Here is a 21,778-nt window from a genome sequence, read left to right as displayed (position 1 = left end):
TATCACTCCTCCCTCCCTCCCTCCCTCTCTTTCCCCCTTCTCTCCCTCTCCCCTTCCCTCCTCTCTCCCTCTCCCCCTCATTCCCCCTCCCCCTCCTTCTCAGACAAGGCCTTATGTTTCCCAGGCTTGACTTAAACTACTTTATAGAGGCTGGATTTGAACTCCTGATCCTTTCACCACTGCATTTCAAGAACTGATACCTAGCTTTTTTTTTTTTCTTTTGATATAAGACTCTTAGTCTCAGAGTGTGGCTACTTGCTTATTTATTTAGATTCTGGGCGTACAAAAACTGAACTCTATCATTAAGCTACACTCATAGCCAGATCTGGCTTTTAAGTGCAGTATGTGTTATGGGATCTTACATGTCTGCCAGGATCTCATATGTTAGAGGCTTGGTCCTCAGGGCAGCAGTGTTCACAGGAGAGACTTTAAAAGAGATGGTTGGATTACATGGTCTCTAAATGGGTTTATACATTTATTTATTTATTCATTCATTCATTCATTTATTCCCAACAGGATTTCACTATGTAGCTCTGGCTATCCTAGAACTTACTATGTAGACCAGGCTGGCCTCAAACTCACAGAGACTGCCTGCCTCTGCCTTTTGAGGGATTTATACATGTAATAATTTACAACTTAATGGGGCTGTGTATATGTATACATGTGTGTGTTTACATGTTTGTGTATGTGCAGGTGCTCATACACGGTATGTATAGAAGCCAGAAGTCAACCATAGGTGTTTTTCCTCGGGTGCCATCTGCCTTGGTTTATTCCAGTTCTCACTGGCCTGGAGCTAGCTAACAGAATTGGAGGACCAGAAGTCCACTTGTCTCTACTTCCCAGCATGGGATTACAAACTAGTGCCACTGCACCTTGCTTTCTCAGGTGCTTCCTGGGGCTGGAATTGAGGTGCTCCTGTCTTCATGCTCTCGTGGCAAGCACTTTACTGGCTAATCTGTCTCTCCAGCCCACTTATGAGGGCTTAGCTGGAAGGCAAGCCTTTTCTCTTTGTTGCCTGGAAGCCATTACATGAGCAGTATTCTTCTGCTACTTGTTTCTGCCTGGATGGAATGTCTCAACACATGCATGCATGCCCTCCTGCAGGCATGCACCCCGAGTAAACAAATGACCCACAAGACTAGCCAGCCATCAGCTATAACTTTTGAAACCGTGAGCCAAAATATACCCTTCCTTCTAAAGTTGAGTTTCTTCAAGTATTTTTGTCACAGGGACAAAAAGCTAAGTGATAGTTCTGAGAATCCGTGTTGCTGCTCTCAGATGGTCCAGCTCTGCGTGCATGGTACACATGTAAATGTAGACATACCCTAGAAAAGAGACAAAGGGGCTATGCTTGCAGAGGGCCCAGATTTGGCTCCAAGCACCCACGTGATTGCCCACAACCTCCAGTTGCAGTTCCTGGGGTCTGATGCCCTCTTCTGGTCCCCACAGGCAGTGCATGAACATAATCCACTTACACATGCAGACAAAACACTCATGTATACATAAAAAGTAGAAAGGAGAAAAGCCTTTCTTAGCATGAAGCAACTTACAGACTAATGGACCGTAAAGAGGAACGGCCGTATAAATGTAAGCCACCCCTCTCTTTGACAGCCTCACGCTTTTCTGGTTATGGTTCAAGAATGTATTAACAACTACAACCTAAATATTAATTCAGTTTATCTATTTAATATATTTAATAAATGTTAATTATATTTTTAATTTTTATTATTTATTTACTTTACATTCAGATTGCTGTTTCCGCTGCCCTCCTCCAAATCTCTCCCTCTCACCTCACCTCCCTCTCCACCCACCCCTCTTCTCTCTTCTCAGGAAAGGGGAGGCCTCCCACGAATATCAACCAGCCTTGGTACATCAAGGTGCCAATAAGACTAGGTGCATTCCTCATATTGAGACTAGATGAGGCAGCCCAGTTAGAGCATTATAGTTTTATAAAGATCTGTTTCATTATTCATTTGTGTCATGATAAATATTTTATTTGATAAGCTAACAATTACAGAATCAAATTATTATTACACTAAGCAAACATTAATTAGAGGTATTTTAATGCCCTGGGAGCATTTTGTCATAAAGAAATAAATCGTTTGGGTTGTAACTTTGGTGTTTGTATTTATTAGACTAATAACCTTAGGGTAAAAAGTATTGTGTATTTGTGTTTATTATGTAGCCAAGGCTGATCTTGAATTCTCTGTATGATCAAGGACATCCCTGGATTTCTGATCCTCCTGCTTCTTCCTTAAGTGCTAGGTTACAGGTGTAGGTCACCATGCATAGTTTTATGTGGCGATGGGAACTAAACCCAGTGCTCCATGCATGGCGGACAAGTGCAGTACCAACTGTGCTGCATCCCCAGCCCTCATCGAAGTTTTCAAGGAACTCTTTTTTTTTTTTTTCTGCCTTGTTTTGTTTTGATTGGTTGGGGGTTTTGAGCCCAGGGTGCCTTTGTACTCTTAACACACTTCTGGGTGATTGAGGGCATTTCTAGAAAGGATTAACTGTGGGAAGACCCATCCTGAACGTAGATGGACCAGGTGTAATGATGGGAGGAAGGGGTAGAGTGCACAGGCATTACTCTCTCTGCTTCCTGTCTACCATGAGGTGTCCAGCCACCTACACCATGTATGCTGCCACTGTGCTGTGTCTCCATTTAAGACCAAAGGAACAGGCCTAAGGGACCAGGGACCAAAACCATTATCTTTGTTTATTTTGGTCTAATAGCACACTTACTCCCTCCCCGTCCTACCCACCCACTTCCTGAAAAAGAACTCTGATTAGCAACCTCTCTTACCTACAAATGCATTGTGACTGACTGGCAAATGGAATAAAATTCCATTACCAAAATAAGTCTTTCCTCCTTTTAAATTATTTATTTCAAGACACGGACAAATAGGATTTCAGCAGGGCATGGGAGTGACTGAATACTTCAGATTTCATCTCCAGCCCCTCTTGGTGTCTTAATTTTACTTGGTTTGCATAGTCTGTGTTATGTTGGACTGAAAGATAAGGTTTGGGGAGAAAGGCTGAAGTTCAGTATGCTTAGAGATGTGTAGCCCAACGCCGCATACTAAGTGTTTCCTTTGGCATTATCTCTATGATCCTGTAGAAAACATGCACAATCTTCTTTAGTTGCCCACATATCCTTTTGATTGATCATTTATTGCAGAAAAACGACCTATTTTCTGTCCTCACAGGACACAGAACATTTTTAATGTTCTCCCAGTATAGTGTGTTCTTGAGTTACACCGTTTTCTTCCCAAGACACGTATTCAGTAGTTACTGGAATGAAAGTATTTGTATGAATGTTCATACTAGGATGTTTGTTTACTTTTTTGCATTGGCCATTAAGTATAATGGTTTCTGGAGGTAAATGCTGCCGGGAGGCGGAGGTCTGACTCACTGGGGAATGGTGAGAGTGCAGCTTTGGAGGGAATTTCCTTCCTGGCCACAGTGTAGTAATGTCATTGTCAGGACGTTATTAAATAATCTGCCATGCTGTCATGTTGTTTGTCTTTGTTTGAGCATATTCGGGAGAGAAAAATAATGTTCTAATGAGCCTCTGCTGTGAGAATGACTTTGCACATAAATATTTGTATTCTTGGTTGAGTTCACCCCATCCTTAGAAACAAGCTTGTTGTGTTGGTTCTGTGCTTTGCACATGGTGATCTATAACTATGTCCTTAACAGTCATGCTCATCCTATATGTGAGCATGTAACAAGGCTCTAAAACTACTATCTATCTAACCATAAAGCTTGTTCTTTGGTAAATACAGGGAATGGTTATATGTTTTTAAAATTAATGTATTTACTTTATATCCCAATAGTAGCTTCTCCTCCCACCTCTCCTCCCAGTTTTTCCCTCTCACCTCATCTCCTTTCCGTTTTCCTCCTCCTCCTCCTCCCTTTCTTCTCAGTAAAGGCTCAGAAAAAGGGAGGCCTGCTAGGGATGTCAACCCACCTTGGCATATCAAGTTGCTGTAGGACCAAGGGCATCTTCTATTATGGCTAGGCAAGGCAGCCTAGTTAGGGGAAAGGATCCAAAGGCAGGCAGCAGAGTCAGAGACAGCCCCTGCCCCTGCTGTTAGGAGTCTCACATGAAGATGGTGCTGCACAGCTGTTATACACTGCTGAGGGCCTAGGCCCAGCCCATGTGTGCTGTTTGGTGGTTCACTCTTGTGGAGCACTAGTTGATTCTGTATCTTTTCTTGTGGTGACCTTGACCTCTTTGGTTTCTTCAATCCTTTGTCCCTCTCTTCCATAGAATTCCCTAAGCTCCGACTAGTGTTTGGCTGTGGGCCACCCTTTCCAACAGCTGCTGGCTGAAGCCTCTCAGATGACAGTTACGCTACATGCTTTTTTGGAAGTATAGAGGAACATCATTAATAGTGTCAGTGTAGGCACTCTCTCATGGGATAGGTCTCAAGGGGCCAGTCATTGGTTGGCCATTCTTCCAAATTCTGCTCCATCTGTACCCCCTGCATATCTTTTTGGCAGGTTAAAAAAAAATGTGGGTCTCAGGTATTGGTTGGTTGGTGTCCCAATCCCTCCATTGGAACTCTTTTCTGGTTGCAAGAGATGGCCCTTTTGGGTTCTGTATCCTCCATTGCTACAAGTCTTAGCTAGAGTCACCCTCATAGAGTCCTGAGAGTTTCCATTGTCATAGTGTATGGGCCATACCACCCTGATTGTACCTAATCTCTTCTGATAAAAATTGCTTTTTGCATAGGTTCTGTGTCCGAGGTGATACGCTTGGCAATTTCAGATTTAGTTTGCTTCTGTGCGGAAATTTAGGCTTAGGAAGTTGAAGTGTGGTTTACCTGTGTTTACACACCTGGATCTAGGTGCTAAGTTTAACGGAGGTGTGCATTCCTCCATATTTGATTTGGTTTTAAATAAGCCTGGCCTTGTACATGTGATCTGCCTTTTTTTTTTTTTTTTTTTTTAGCATCTTGAATACTATGGATATTGATAGGTGTGTGATATCACACCCAACTTTCAAAATTTGATATTAATTTTTAATACTGTTCCAGTCTTTTGCTATGAAAGCAGCAGGATTGGGAGACAGTTTAGTGTGTGTTGACATAACCAGGAAAATCGTCATGGAATGTGATAATAAAGTACAGGAAATGCAGGATCAGAAAGGCTTACACTGCATGGAGCTAGCTAACTGGTGCTGAGATAGTAGACTGCTTTATGCTAGACAGCTGGTCTGTTGGCATACTTTTGGGGAATATAGCACTCTGTTCCTCTTGGTGGTACCATGGTACTTGCAGCTCCAAGGAGGAAATCATCTCACTCTCAGTACTGCAGGCTTTCCTACCCCTGCCCCCTCTTTTTTTGGAATTTTTTTTCAAGATTTCTCTGCACTTAGCCCTGAGATACTTTCTCTACTCATAGCCCTGGCTCTTGTGGAACTCACTCTCTGCCTTACCCTGATTCCTCTTCATGTGTTTGGTGGTTAAAGAAGGGAGGTCTGTAGAAGTTAGACTAACTGGTATTTCTTGGCAAACCATGGCGAATCAGCTACAATAAGTCGCTGAACGCTACTGGTGGAACATTCTCATTGGAATCATCTAGAGATGATATCCAAGTTGTACCTTACACAACATAGGTAGAAAAAACAGATAAATAGCAAAACATCATCAAACTGGACATTTAAACATCTAGCAGGAATGAAAAGGGAAGCTATAAGAACCTGTCGTGCTGGAGTTCCCAGGAGCTCCTGGAAAATCCCGGAAGAACATCTCCATGTATGACCATTTTGGCTTCTCATTCTCAAAGTAACTCTGTTGGTAAAGGTTTGCCTTTTAGCTGTTTGTAAGGATGGAATGCTTTTTTTTTTTTTTTTTTTTTTTTTTTTTTTTTTTTTTATTAACTTGAGTATTTCTTATATACATTTCGAGTGTTATTCCCTTTCCCGGTTTCCGGGCAAACATCCCCCTCCCCTCTCCCCTTCCTTATGGGTGTTCCCCTCCCAACCCTCCCACCATTGCCGCCCTCCCCCCATAGACTAGTTCACTGGGGGTTCAGTCTTAGCAGGACCCAGGGCTTCCCCTTCCACTGGTGCTCTTACTAGGATATTCATTGCTACCTATGGGGTCAGAGTCCAGGGTCAGTCCATGTATAGTCTTTAGGTAGTGGCTTAGTCCCTGGAAGCTCTGGTTGCTTGGCATTGTTGTACTTTTGGGGTCTCGAGCCCCTTCAAGCTCTTCCAGTTCTTTCTCTGATTCCTTCAATAGGGGACCTATTCTCAGTTCAGTGGTTTGCTGCTGGCATTCGCCTCTGTATTTGCTGTATTCTGGCTGTGTCTCTCAGGAGCGATCTACATCCGGCTCCTGTCGGTCTGCACTTCTTTGCTTCATCCATCTAGTCCAATTGGGTGGCTGTATATGTATGGGCCAAATGTGGGACAGGCTCTGAATGGGTGTTCCTTCAGTCTCTGTTTTAATCTTTGCCTCTCCCTTCCCTGCCAAGGGTATTCTTTTTCCTCATTTAAAGAAGGAGTGAAGCATTCACATTTTGATCATCCGTCTTGAGTTTCGTTTGTTCTAGGGATCTAGGGTAATTCAAGCATTTGGGCTAATAGCCACTTATCAATGAGTGCATACCATGTATGTCTTTCTGTGATTGGGTTAGTTCACTCAGGATGATATTTTCCAGTTCCAACCATTTGCCTACGAATTTCATAAACTCGTTGTTTTTGATAGCTGAGTAGTATTCCATTGTGTAGATGTACCACATTTTCTGTATCCATTCCTCTGTTGAAGGGCATCTGGATTCTTTCCATTTTCTGGCTATTATAAATAAGGCTGCGATGAACATAGTGGAGCACGTGTCTCTTTTATATGTTGAGGCATCTTTTGGGTATATGCCCAAGAGAGGTATAGCTGGATCCTCAGGCAGTTCAATGTCCAATTTTCTGAGGAACCTCCAGACTGATTTCCAGAATGGTTTTACCAGCCTGCAATCCCACCAACAATGGAGGAGTGTTCCTCTTTCTCCACAACCTCGCCAGCATCTGCTGTCACCTGAGTTTTTGATCTTAGCCAATCGCACTGGTGTGAGGTGAAATCTCAGGGTTGTTTTGATTTGCATTTCCCTTATGACTAAAGATGTTGAACATTTCTTTAGGTGTTTCTCAGCCATTCGGCATTCCTCAGCTGTGAATTCTTTGTTTAGCTCTGAACCCCATTTTTAATCGGGTTGTCTCCCTGCGGTCTAACTTCTTGAGTTCTTTGTATATTTTGGATATAAGGCCTCTATCTGTTGTAGGATTGGTAAAGATCTTTTCCCAATCTGTTGGTTGCCGTTTTGTCCTAACCACAGTGTCCTTTGCCTTACAGAAGCTTTGCAGTTTTATGAGATCCCATTTGTCTGGAATGCTTTTAATACGATTGGACATTTACTTTTCTCTTTTCTCCCTGTCACTGGGGTGAGGTATCTGCCTTTCCCAAGAGATTACCTCAGGGGACACTTGATAAATATGCTTGAGTTTAAGAGTTTGCTATCAGAGTCTTCTCTAAACAGAACATGACAGTTTTCCAATATATTTTATAGTACATTATATAAGCAGAGGATTAATGCCTTAATTGCTATCTTTTTTAATTTTATAATTATATTTATGTACAGAAAACTTGGTGTATATTTCACCCAGTTTAGTGGCGAATTCTTTAGTCTTTGTCTTTTCCAGCTTGGCAATGAGAGCCAGACTTAGGACCCAGGACGTTGCCACCCCAGTGTCAGCAGATCTCGTCATATCTGTCATTATAATTGGTCCTGATAGCTTCCACCAGCTTAGCCAGAGCACCCTTGCCTTCCGAGTTAACCTGTGTGAAGGCAACAGTGGTGCATGTCTTCCTGCGGACCAGGCAGCCCAGCCTGACCTTTCCCTTGATGATACAGTAGGGCACCCCCATCTTTCAACACAGGACAGGCAGGAAAACCACCAGCTCAGTGGGGTCTACATCATGGGCAATCACTACCAGCTGAGCTTTCTTGTTCTCCACCAAAGTGGTGACTGTATTGACCCCTGCTCAGAGGACAGGCAGTCTCTCAGTTGGGGCGTCCCCTTTGTCAGCAGCTTTCTTCTCAGCACGGGCCAGCAGTCTTGGCTTCTTCTGCTTTGTCTCTGCGCTGTACTTGTGGGCAAGCTTAAGCAGCTGAGTCGCTGTTAGCCTGTTCAGGGCCTGGGTGAACTGGTTAATGGCAGGAGGTACTGTGAGCCACTTATAGAGGATGGCTCTTTGCTGCCGCCGGGCCATTTGACGAAGCGTGTTAGATCTCTTTTGGGCTGGATACCCTGATCAGTGCCGAAGTTCTTGGGCCTTTTCTCAAATAAAGGATTGACCACTTTTTTGGCCTCCTGTTTCTTGACAATGGCGGGGTCTAGGGCCACCTTCTTCCCCTTGGCCTTCTTTTCTTTGCTCAGCTGGAGGAGAGAGAAGGAAGAGGGAATCGTGGGTGATAAGTAAGCGGCCACAGAAATTCCTTAATTGCTATCTTGAAAGTATATTTTACTGCTGGATGGTGAGTAAGCTTTACTCTACAGAAGAATAAAGTATTATTGGACTAAGCTACTAAAGACCTTTATTCCCAAGAGGCTCAAGTAGCAGTCCCATTCTGCAGAGCTGATCAGTAAGTCCCCGCTGACAGTTTGCCTTAGGAATTCAGCTATCTCCATTAAGAGCTTCAGAGTGTTTCCTAAAGATCCTGTTTCTCATTGGTTCTCCCATAGCTGAAGACATGGCTGCGCAGTGCGTCACGAAGGTGGAGCTAAATATTTCCTGTAACAGCCTTTTGGATACTGATCTAACGTCAAAGTCCGACCCTTTATGTGTGTTGTTTTTGAACACCAGTGGTCAACAGTGGTATGAGGTAATCCTGAATAATATGGGTGAAAACTGGTCCTTATTTCTTTTTGTCAATGTTAAGAGCTTACTTTAAAATGTTAAAAATAATACCACAGGACTGAAGAGTTAGCTTAAGAACCCTGGCTGATCTTCCAGACAACATAGGCTCTACTCCCAGCCCCACACCGTGGATCAGCCACCTACAACTCCAGTTCCAGGGGATCCAACACTCCCTCTGACTTGGAGGCACAGTACCTGTGTAATACCCGGATGTACTTGCAGGGGAAGCACCACACACATTAACTGGACCATCTCATCTGTTAGTGCAATTTTTTTTTTTGACAAATTTGTCATCGATAGTACAATTCCTCAAGTACATAGAGAAATTTCCAAAAGATAAATAAGTGGGCTAGTGAGATGGCTCAGTGACTAGATGGCTAAACCAGGTAATTTAAGTTTGATCTCCAGAACCCATGTGGTAGAAGGAAGGAACTGACTTTACAGTTGTTGGCTGACCTCTGCAAGTTGAACCCTAACCTCCACATACATGGTATATAGTACCTGTGCACCCCACATATACATACATTTAAAGACATTTAGTCTTATGCTTATGTGTAATTATATCCAGTACATAAAGATGTTAAAAATCTAAGTACTACTTGGATCTGAAAATCTTTTTGGTTTTTTTTGTTTGTTTGTTTTTGTTTTTTGGGATGAGTATAGGTTGAACGCACAGAAAGGATTAAGAATTCTTTGAATCCCAAATTTTCTAAGACATTTGTCATTGATTACTACTTTGAAGTGGTTCAGAAATTGAAGTTTGGAATCTATGATATTGACAACAAAACTATCGAGCTGAGTGATGATGACTTCTTGGGAGAATGTGAAGTCACCCTTGGACAAGTGAGTATCTAGTTTGATTTGTTCTGAATGTTTGTTTTGTTTTATTTTGTTGTTATAGCATCTCACTACCTAGCAATGGTTGGCGACCTCATTGCTATGTAGCCCAGTTTGGCCTTAAACTTCTGGTAACCCTTGAGCTGCTGCTTCCGTAATGCTGTGATTACTGGTATATGCCATCACACCCAGCTATTTTATGTAGATTTTAAACCAAAGAGTTGGGTGTTTTTGAAAAACATTGTGTCATAGAAAGTGTGCTATTGCTGTGAAGAGACATTATGACCACAGCAGCTCTTATAAAAGAAACATATAATTGGGGCTGGCTTACAGTTTAGAGTGTCAGTCCATCATTTTCATGATGGTGGCACACAGGCAGACACAGCAGCTGAGAGTTATACATCGTGATCACAGGCAGCAGGAAGAGAAAGACGCTTGGCCTGGCTTGAGCTTTGAAACCTCAACACCCCTCAACCCCCACCCCCTAACACACTTCCTCTAACAAAGCCATACTTTGTAATCCCTGTCAAGTAGTACCACTCCCTAATGTCTAAGCATTCAAATATATGAGCTGATAGGGATCATTTTTATTTTAACCACCACAAGTTCTTAGTATAATTTTTTTGGTTGGTAACTGTAATAGCCCTCTTGGACATCAGTTGCATTTGGTTAGTGTACTTTTCTAGGTTGACCCCAGTAAGACTCAACCTTTCTAATTCTGTAACACTTTAATATGTTCCTGGTGTGGTAACTTCCGATGGTAACATTATCTGTATTGCTACTTTGTAACTATGATTTTGCAACTGTCATGAATATAATGTAAACATCTGTGTTTTCTGATGGTCTTAGTTAGCCCTGTGAAAGGGTCCTGTGACTCCCAGAGCGGTGGCAACCCCAGGTTGAAAACCACTGTTCCAGGGGTTGTTCTCCTGTAAAGAGGTCCATCAGTTGTGGTTTTGGTTTAAGCTCTTTCCTTTCATTTGCATTTTAATTTTCAAAAGATGATTTGGGTCTTGAGTGAGAAATCTTTCTCTCACTGCAAAGCAAAAGATTTCTCCTTAACAATACTAATCTCTTTAAACAATTATGTCTGCTTTCTCAGCATTTACCTAATCTGTAACATTAAATTTTCATTTTTCCTTGATGTATTTTTTTTTAAAACATTTCCTTTGCTGCCAGTAGTTCTTTCCTACTGTAGACCTACCTGGGTCAGAGTGGAGAGCAGTAACCATTACACAGCTTGGATGCTCTGTCTTGAGATTTTTCTCCACCAAACGAATTAGACCATTACTATTGAATTCAGCCCCATCCATATGCTCTGGGCATGGGCAGAAGGTGGCCAAATTCTTTGCTAAATATGCCATCACTAGCTGTCTTAGTCAAGGTTTCTAGTACTGCATAAGCATCATGACCAAGCAGCAAGTTGGGAAGGAAGGGGTTTATTCAGCTTACACGTCCACATTGCTGTTCATCACCAAAGGAAGTCAGGACTGGGACTCACACTGATCAGGAAGCAAGAGCTGATGCAGAGGCCATGGAGGGATGTTACTTACTGGTTTGCTTCCCATGGCTTGCTCAGCTTGCTCTCTTATAGAACCCAAAACCACCAGCCCAGGGATGGCACCACCTACAATGGGCTGGGTCCTCCCCGCTTGATCACTAGTGGAGAAAATGCCTTATAGCTGGGTCTCTTGGAAGCATTTCCACAACTGACACTCCTTTTTCTGTAATACCTTCAGCTTGTGTCAAGTTGACACACAAAACCAGCCAGTACGCTAGCCTATAGCCCCATTCGTGAGAGTCCTTGTTCCCCTCTGAAACCTCATGATCTAAGTCTCTGCTGTTTTTGTAGCATAGCATTCTGGCTTTCTAAGTTGCCACCAAATGACCCACTGAGTATTGCTTTTAGCATTCTAGGATTTTTCTAACACCACATTCCAAACTCTTTTTATAGTCCTCCCACGTAGTTCAAAAGACGTAAGGAACACAGGGCCAGGCTCATCCCAGCAGCAGCCCCTCTCATTCACCGTTGTGCTGTGTTTGCTAGTATCTTATGGCAGTCATGAGATATCTGACGAAGGATTTAAGGAAGAATAGTTCATTTTTCTTCGGAGAAGGTTTATTTTGTAGTTCCTTGTTTGAGCCAGGGTGGATCTTTCATCGTGTAGCTCCCTTTTGGAGTGGAGGTGATAAGATCTTTGAAGGTTATTCATGAAATAAATAGGTTATTTGTGTGACTTCCCTTTTCTCATTGCTGTGACTAAATGCCTGGCAAAGCAGCTTAAAAAAGATTTATCTTGGCTCACATTTCAAGCAAGACTGGAGTCCATCATGGAGGGAAGGCATGGCAGGCGGGTTTCTACTCAGAGTTTGTTGAGAGATGAAATGCTGGACTCTCTCCCATTCTCAGGAAGGAGCTAATGTATAAAGTAATGAATGAACAACCTAATGTCCGGACAGATACTATCTGCCAGAGTGAAGGCCTTGGAAACCTTTTCAAATGGGTTGTAAATGTGGAGATGCCTTTTAAATGTTTTTAAGGAATGCAGTTTTAATGTCCCTCTACTGACTGTAACTGAACTTTACACTCAAGTTCTTTTTTTTTTTAAGTATGCATTTCAGCAACTTAAGTGATGAAGTATTACTTTCTACTTTTAACAGATTGTTTCCAGTAAGAAGCTGACTCGACCACTGGTGCTCAAAAATGGCAAACCTGCAGGGCAAGGGAGTATTACGGTAAAGATCACATCGTCTTTTGCTTCAAGAAATAGAGTCTCCTAGTCTACTAAGCAAATACTCTATAGCTGTGTCTGATCAGTTGGTCTTGAACATTGTGTTCCATTTACTCTGGCCTGTCATCACTAATGGCAACTGTCATGGTAACAAAAGACAACAATGGAATCCCTTCCTTCAGTTGTCATAAGTTGTCTGTTAAGCTCAGGTGTACATCTTCCATGAATGTGTCAGTTCTTCAGTTAGAGAGAAAAGGTTTAGTACTGAATTACTTTGGCTCTCTGTATAGGATACATGGTCTTCTTACTACAATGAAAGCTTTCCATGGTGGATCTTATTCTAAATGGATGTTATAACAGGACCGTTGAACCTATAAACGTGTAGACTGCATGGTGGTGTATTCCTGTTATTTTAGCACTCAGGAGCTTGAAGCAAGAGAATCACCCAAAGTTCAAGGCCAGCCTAGTCTATTCAGTGAGTTCTTGATTAGCTAGTACTAGGAAATGATTTTGTGTCTCAGAAGTAAAAGAGGAGGGGGAAAAAAAGGAAAAACAAAAAACAAGCAGACCAGACAGAACCAATGAAAAAGTCATAGAAGCTCTTTATCCTGGCTTCCTGTCCTTGCATCTGCACATAGCATCACACGCAGGGTTTCCGTGGCTCATTATTTAGCTATGAGCAAAGAATATGTATGCTTTACCATACTCTAAGTTTACAGTTAGTATGATGACAAGCTTTTGGATACCTTTTCTTGTAGTATTTCCTTCATCAGTGATAGTATTCTAACTAGTTTTCTGTGATATAGAATCTGGTTATAACAATTATCAAGTACATTTTCCTCAGCAGCTTCTAGTTCTATCTTAGATTTCCAACGAGGACAAGAATGTTTAGACAATTGAGAGTGCTGACTTTGTACTACAGAGAACTTTACTAATAGTTAAGATACTGTGGCTTCATTTCAGATCAATAAGTGTTTTGCCTTTTTCTAAGGATTTCTTTGGAGAGGAGCAATTCTGAGCCTTAACTCCCCTACCCCCATGACAGCCCCAACCCCTTGTGTAGACTTTGCTATAGTGGAGTTAATACAAAGAGAGTTGAGATAGCCTGGCATTTGACTTAGGGTAGAGTGGCTCTTGCAGTTATACCAGACGAAAAGTGCTGGGCTCATATTTTACTTTAGAGGTCTAAGAAAGGATTTATTTAATATTCCTTCTCAATCAATGTGTGCAGATTTTTAGCTGGTTTTGTGTAAAGGATATCTATCCTTCAGTCTTCTTGTACTTTGAATGTTCTATGGATTAGGAATATGTAGTTTACAGAACCAAAATTTTTTTTGGCCGTTAGTTTTATCCTTGAACATTCTTGACCATATCCACAGTGGAAATATGTTTATAAACACATTGTGTGATAAGCACTGCTTACCTCACCCCTGCTGTACACACACCTGAAACATGGCTTTCTAGGGAACCACACTTAAAAACAGTTTTGTCAATGGTATGGTGCTTGCCTAACTTGTGCCACATCCTGGAGTCAATCCCAAGCTGCAAATACAATGCAATAAAAAGAAAGTGCTTGGTTTGTATGTATTCATTTTCCTTCACCTGCTTTATGTACTTGTAGATTTTAGCAGAAGAAATAAAGGATAACAGAGTGGTACTGTTTGAAATGGAAGCCAGAAAACTGGATAATAAGGTAGGTACATTTTGTATATTGTGCAAGGAAAAGGATCACTTTTTCCCAGCACTGGTTCTTTTTTGAGATATTAACAATGCAGTTAGAAAGTAGAGGCACCAGACACATGGGCACTGGGAAAATTTCTTGAACAGAACACCAATGGCTTATGCTCTAAGATCAAGAATCAACAAATGGGACCTCACAAAACTGCAAATCTTCTGTAAGGCAAAGGACACTGTCATTAGGAAAAATCAGCAACCAACAGATTGGGAAAAGATCTTTACCAATCTTATATCTGATAGAGGGCTAATATCCAATACATACAAAGAACTGAAGAAGTTAGACTCCAGAGAATCAAATAACCCTATTAAAAATGGAGTACAGAGCTAAACAAAGAATCCTCAGCTGAGGATTATCAGATGACTGAGAAGCACCTAAAGAAATGTTCAGTGGTTTTTTTAATCAGGGAAATGCAAATCAAAACAACCTGAGATTCCACCTCACACCAGTCAGAATGGCTAAGATCAAAACCTCAGGCAGTAGCAGATGCTGGCAAGGATGTGGAGAAAGAGGAACACTCCTCCATTGTTGGTGGGATTGCAGACTGGTACAACCATTCTGGAAATCAGTCTGGAGGTTCCTCAGAAAATTGGACATAGTACTACCTATACCACTCCTGGGCATATACCCAAAAGACACTCTAACATATGACGAGAACACACGTTCCACTATGTTCATAGCAGTCTTATTTATAATAGCCAGAATCTGGAAAGAATCCAGATGTCCCTCAACAGAGGAATGGATACAGAAAATGTGGTACATTTATACAATGGAGAACTACTCAGCTATTAAAAACAATGACTTCATGAAATTCTTAGGTAAATGGATGGAACTAGAAAATATCATCCTGAGTGAGGTAACCCAGTCACAGAAAAACACACATGGTATGCAGGTATGATAAGTAGTTATTAACCCAAAAGCTCTAATTACCCGAGATACAATCCACAGACTACATGAAGCTCAAGAAGGACGACCAAAGTGTGGATGCTTCAGTCCTTCTTAGAAGGGGGAACAAAAATACTCATAGGAGGAAATATGGAGACAAAGTTTGGAGCAGAGAATGAAGGAATGGCCATTCATAGCCTGCCCTACCTGGGGATCCAACCCATATACATATAGCCACCAACCCCAGACAATATTGCTGATGCCAAGAAGTATATGCTGACAAGAGCCTGATAGAGCTGTCTCCTGAGAGGCTCTGTCAGAGCATGACAAATACAGAGGCAGACGCTCACAGCCAACCATTGAACTAAAGAACAGGGTCCCTATTGGAGGAGTTAGAGAAAGGATTGAAGGAGCTGAAGGGGTTTGCGACCCCATAAGAACAACAGTACCAACCAATCAAAGCTCCCAGGGACTATAAACCACCATCCAAAGAGTAACCATGGACTGGCCCATGGCTCCAGCTTCATTTATAGCAGAGGATGGCCTTGTTGGGCACCAATGGGAGGAGAAGCCCTTTGTCCTGCCAAGGTTCAAACCCCCAGAGTAAGGGAATGTCAGGACAGGGGGTCAGGAAGGTATGGGTAGGTGGGGGAATACCCTCATAGAAGCAGGGTGAGGGAGGATGAGATGGGGGTTATGGATGGAAAACCAGAAAGGGGATAACATTTTAAATGTAAATAAAAAACAAATCCCTCACCACAAAACACAATGTAGTTAGCATGAACTGTTCATCTGAGCAGAGTGCTGTTCCCCCCTTCCTCCCTCCCCATTCCCTTTCTCCTGCTCCCTTATTCCTTTTCTGACTATGCTTAAACAGAACCCAGTTCCCTTCAGCTTTTCAATAAGATGCAATTAAAGATTAAAAGAATACAAGCATTAATATTATGGTAAAGTTTAAGAAAGTATTTTAGTAACCTTTAGGGGAAAAGTAAAACGCCTGTGGCTTATTAAGTATAAATTAGCTAACGCTCTTGCATTGCACTACTTGAATACACATCAGTGTACAGTGTTCTTCACAATTTTTGTTTTCCTTAAAACTTAGTTTCAAAGTATCTTAAGACTAGTTTCTAGTCTTTAAAAATTAACATAGATACATTAATACAATAACATTTTTTAAAATACTGTATTGCCATATGTGGTGATGTACACCTTAAATCTAAGCATGTGGGAGACAAAGGCAGCCTGGTCTACAAAGTGAGTTCCAGGCCAGCCTATAATACATAATGATAAGCCATCTCAAACAAACAAACAAAAAACAGAACAAAGCAAAAAAAAAAAAAAAATCACCCAAGAAATACCGTGTTCTATCACCCATCCTAACACTTGTGATTCGTGGTGAATTTTGTTTCTCTATAGCCACTTTCCCTCTTCCCAGACACCATGTCATTTTGCATGCAAATATTTTGGGATGTTTCTAAAGACCATTTAAAGTGTAATATTTTAAACGCCTCTTAAGATGCTATTTGATCTATAAATTCTTCTTTGTTGTGTCTGTCTTGCCATCTGTCCCTCACTCCCTCTCTTCTTCCTTCCCCACCCACGTCTATTCATTTGTCTGTCTGTACATTTAGGAAACAGATTCCTCTGTTCTGTGGAAGTTTGTACATTCTGCAGGTAGCTAATAAAATCCCGGTGGCATCACTTCTCTTGCTTTATTTTCTGTTTCCTAACTCTAGTAAGCTGATCTGATGGTATTTTAAAGTGTTGGCAAAACAGTTTCATCAGCTGTGATATGTAACTCCATCAGGGAGTTAATACTGTGCTGTATTTTTTGGTAATTTTAATGACTACTGATGATAGCTATCTGCACATGTTATATTCTTGCGGGTCTGCAAAACAGTGATGTTCTTAGTAAGAAATGCTTCCACAGAAAGATGTTTCCCCAAACTGAATCTCTCTGATTGATTGATTGATTGATTGATTGATTGGTTTTTGGTGTCTTGAGGCAGGGTTTCTCTATGTAACAGCCCTGGCTGTAATGGAACTCACTAGCCTCAAACTCAAAGAGATCTACCTATCTCTGCCTCCCAGGTGTGCATGTGCCACCATGCCTGGCTCTATTTCTCCATTTTTATTTGAGAGGGGTGTTATTAGATTTTTTTATTTTATTTTATGCATGCGGTTGTTATGCATGTTAATGTTTTCCCTATGTGTATGTGTGCGCATGAAGCCTTTGGAGGTGCTCGGATCACTGTGTGGATCCTGGAAGTTGACCTGGGTCCTCTGGAAGAGCAGCAAGTACTGGAGCATCTCATGCCCACATTTCTCTGTTTCACAGGGTCTTCTCGACAGGAAGTACTAAGCCTTTGATATTCTCTGCATACCTCTTTTTTTTCTGAATAAGTTGATTCCCTACCATCTTCTAGATGTGACCACTAAGAATTTTTTGTTGTCCTATGTCAGTCTTTAAATATCTATAAGCTTATGTTTAACATTAACAACTGCTAGCTACAATGGGCAAATTTTGGCTGATATTCAAATTATTCCCAGCCTCAGTCTCAGGTTTGAAGCAGACCAGTAACAAGTATCTGTAGTTAGTCCCCTCGTTCCAGTTCTGTCACTTGACATGATGCTCCGTGTTAATTGTTTTCTAATCTCCATCCTAGACTGACACATTAAAAGGAGCCGGGTGTCATTTTAGTGGCTGTGTGTTACCATTTGCTCTTGCTCTTACTCAGGGTTTGTTTCTGGGTCTTTTTAGTATATATACAGACACAGAAAACTTTTCTTTTAAAGGTTAAGAGTGTGTGTGTGTGTGTGTGTGTGTGTGTGAGAATTTATGTGCCTGTGCACTTGTGATTGTGTACACAGAAGCAAGAGGAGAGCATTGGATCCCTCAGAGCCAGAGTTGCAGATGTCTGTAAGACGTGTATGCTGGGATCTGAATTAGTCCATGTCAAGCAGCCGGCACTTGTAACTTCTGAGCTATAGATGTCGCCAACTCCCTTTCTCTTTTAAAGATAATATTCTTATGTTTTTAACCTTATACTCATGACAGTCCTCCTGTCTCTGCCTCCCGAGTACTGAGATTATAGGTGTGAGCCCCTGTGCCAGATAGGAAAAGTTGTTTTGTTTTGTTTTTTTCTGAGATACAAGTTAAAGCCCATATCTCTCAGTTGATAATGTATATGACTTCAGGAGTTATTAAAGCCTGCAGTCTTTTCCCTTTAGCTAACTGTCCTGTTTTCATAGAGTTGGTATGACTAATGTTTGGGGTATCATCTGTGTACTAAATACTAGGTGAGTGGAAAGTTAAAATGCTGACATGGAGCCAAAACACATCTTAACATTTTAAAGTACCATGGTTTGAAACATAGGGTTGTTCATCACAGTGCCTTTTAATAGTTCTCCCTGGTAGACTTTCACACATAAAAGTTAGTGATAGAGAAAATGGGATTGATATTTGCAACCAGTGTATCATTACTGTGGAGTTGGACCTATGTGCTTGTATAAAAATATATACATGTATAACATGTTTAAGGTGTGTTTACATAGGGTTTAAGATAATGAAAGATGCTGTTCAAATGCAGGATCTCTTTGGGAAGTCAGATCCATACCTGGAGTTTCACAAGCAGACATCAGATGGCCACTGGCTGATGGTTCACCGAACAGAGGTAAGTTCTTGAATCTGAAAGTAGAATGATAGTTTTCTTTGGCAATATTATAATAATAATTAATACACACATACATCCAAAAATTTTTTAAGACACACTCTATATAGAGCACTGACTGTCCTGGAACTTACTGTATAAGCCATGTTGGCCTTGAATACACAGAAAATAATCATTTTAATTCAGATTTCTATGCAGTCAGTTATAAACAATGCTCATTTATTTGATTTTTTTCTCTTAAAAAAGAGACACTGCCATGCTTAATTATTTACATTTAAAAAAACTTTAAATTATATAAAAAATACTAAATGTTCTTCATTGCACTCTCTCGCTCTCTCTCTCACACACACACACACACACACACACACACACACACACACCCCTACACACACCCACTCACATACCACAGTAGTGAAGCCAAAGCCAATTTATTTTTCATTTGGAAAACCATCCTTATGTAAACTACAAGCATCTAGATTCCCTTCAAATATTACATCAGGCAGTTTTCAGGAGTAAGTAAAGGCAGCCAGGAAAAGGAATGCATACCTTTAATCTCAGCACTCTGGAGACAGACAGATCTCTGTGAGCCAGCATTGTCTACATAGTAAATTCTAGGCCAGCCAGACCTATATTGCAACACCCTGTCTCAAAAGAGTAAAGGGCATGCTGCATCACTGGGAAATTACCTAAGGAAGTTATCATTGATTTACTAATGCCATTCCGTGTACCACTCATGCTCAGATTTCCTCAGTGTCAAATACATTTTATATAGATTGTATTTTGTCTAGGTTTCTGTGAGGCCTCTTGTTTTCCTTTTTCCTGATAGGCTTCCAGGTAGTTACCCACTTCTTTTTACCTGCCCATGCCATGGAATGGTTCAAATTATGGAGACTAGAGGAGATTCTTGTGTTTACTCCACATGTCAAGAACACTCCACATATTCTGTAATCATGATTCTCAGACTGCACAGTTCCAGTGATATCAGGCAATTTGTTTAAGCTGGTGACCATAAGACCTGTGAATCATAAAGTCCTATGTTCTCTATTTGTAATTTATAAGTTCTTTATGGTGTAATACTTTGAGACTGAATGAATTACTTTCTCTAGGCTTTTGCCCAGTGATTTCATCAACCAGTGATGATCCTTGCTTGAGTCAGTTTGATTATTATCTAAAAAATAGTGATTTTGTTTTCCTCAAATTACCACTGGATTAATTACTTTTTTAGTTCTGCAATAAAGCACCATGGTAATGGCAGCTTATTAAAGGAAGGGTTTATTGGGGTTTACAGCTTCAGAGGGATAAGAGATCCTTGTGGAAGACTGGAGGTGTGGTCACTGGAACTGGAAGCTGAGAGCTTACAATTGAATCTCACAGGAAGTAGAATGAACTAGCAATGTTGAGTGTCCTTGAAATTTCAAAGCCCACCCCCCAGTGACAAACTTCCTTTAGCAAGCTGCACCTCTTAAACCTACTTAATCAGTACTACCAAGAGGAAAATACGGATTCAGATGCCCTTGACTTTGGGAGACATCATGTATAAACCACCACACCCTTATGCCTACATTAGTAAGCACTCTTCTTTATCATTGTAAACTCACAAATTGTTATGATACATTAATATCATTTATACAGTTCAAATCAGACTTGATGAGGGAGTGATTCTTCAGATGAACCCTGGGATTTTCAGTATTGGTAGAATATGTTTCTATTTTCTTCTATTTCAGAGTTACAAGAAACAATTTCTCCGAAATAAGTTTTACAATACAAAGTATTTAGAGACCAAGATCCGAGTGCTAGATGTGTTAATCTATATTACGATATCATACTTTTCCGTCTTTTTCAGTGGTCATAGATGAAAAATATATTCATAAATATTTCAAAAAATATTTATATATGTCTGTCTATGTAATAGAAACCTAAAAATTCAAAATTATATTTAAGTTTTCAATTCTTGTTCAACAGAGCAAGAACCATCTTTTTAAATTTATATGGATGTTTTATTTACTTGTACGTCTGGGCCCCATGTGCATGCAATGCCCATGGAGGCCAGAAAGAAGGCACTGGATGCCCTGGAACAGGAGCTATAGACAGTTGTCAGCCACCATGGGAATGTTAGGAATCGAACCTGGGTCCTATGGAAGAACAGCCAGTGCTCCTAACTGCTGAGCTATTTCCCCAGTATCCATAGCTCTCATTCTTACCCGCTCCATCTTTTAGTACTTTGGGACCATGTTGACGTGCTGGTTTCCAAGAATCTGTAAACTACCATTGTAATTCGCCATTGTTAGCAGCTGTTTTCCCATCAGCTTTTTCTTTAGTCAGAATGTACTGCAGTTAGACAGTTTATTACACTTTTCAGATGACTGTAATTCATTATTCTACTAACTTTTCTTGGAAATATTCGAGAGAGAAGTTGAGGGATGAGTGGTGAAAATGTAGCAGGAACCCAGGAGAGGCAAGAACAAGATACTGATGAACTGCATGTTCTGATAGATGCTTTGTTCTTTACAGGTTATAAAAAACAACCTGAATCCCATGTGGAAGCCTTTTAAAATCTCTCTCAACTCTCTGTGCTATGGAGATATGGACAAGACCATTAAGGTAATCCGAACTTGTCACACATGTGCTCTGTAGTTTGCTGTGGGATTATGACCAGATAAACCGGTCATAAATAGAAATCCTCATAAGTTAGGCTAGATGTGTAGCTTTGTTAGAACACTGCGTAGTGATCTTGAGGCCCTGTGTTTATTTGGGGGAGAGACAGGAAGAAAGGAAAGAAAAGAGGAAAAGGGAGTACGGGAGGGAAGAAAGGATGTTAGCATACATTTAATATACGTAGCTTACCAAATACAGCACCCTAGTACACAGTTAAGTGTTGGTATTCGTGGTGGTCTTGTGGGTGGTTTGGCTTGCCACACTGTATAACTTTAAAAGAGAATTGTCGCATGTTGCTAGCACAAGGTGACATTAAAAAGTAAAATCCATGCAGTGTCT

General features: G+C 41.0%; 1 protein-coding gene and 1 pseudogene across 2 annotated transcripts in view; one reads left to right on the top strand and one right to left on the bottom strand.

Annotated features, from left to right (window-relative positions):
* The window catches only part of Cpne3 (copine 3), a 50,958-nt gene that overhangs the window by 7,290 nt on the left and 21,890 nt on the right, over window positions 1–21,778 (top strand). For both annotated transcript variants that reach the window (NM_001107917.3, XM_087548809.1), the window contains 6 exon segments: window positions 8,750–8,889; window positions 9,588–9,767; window positions 12,423–12,497; window positions 14,115–14,186; window positions 18,704–18,787; window positions 21,296–21,385. In NM_001107917.3, the coding sequence (NP_001101387.2) occupies window positions 8,758–8,889; window positions 9,588–9,767; window positions 12,423–12,497; window positions 14,115–14,186; window positions 18,704–18,787; window positions 21,296–21,385 (633 nt within the window). In that variant the 5' untranslated portion in view covers window positions 8,750–8,757.
* Window positions 7,601–8,695, bottom strand: LOC148005696 (large ribosomal subunit protein eL8-like; annotated as a pseudogene).

The sequence above is a fragment of the Rattus norvegicus genome, chromosome 5 (genome assembly GCF_021556685.1).
Source record: "Rattus norvegicus strain SHRSP/BbbUtx chromosome 5, alternate assembly SHRSP_T2T, whole genome shotgun sequence".
In the NCBI taxonomy this organism is placed as follows: domain Eukaryota; kingdom Metazoa; phylum Chordata; class Mammalia; order Rodentia; family Muridae; genus Rattus; species Rattus norvegicus.
The sequence above is the reverse complement of the archived record's forward strand: the minus strand, read 5'-3'. Positions and strand labels throughout refer to the sequence as shown.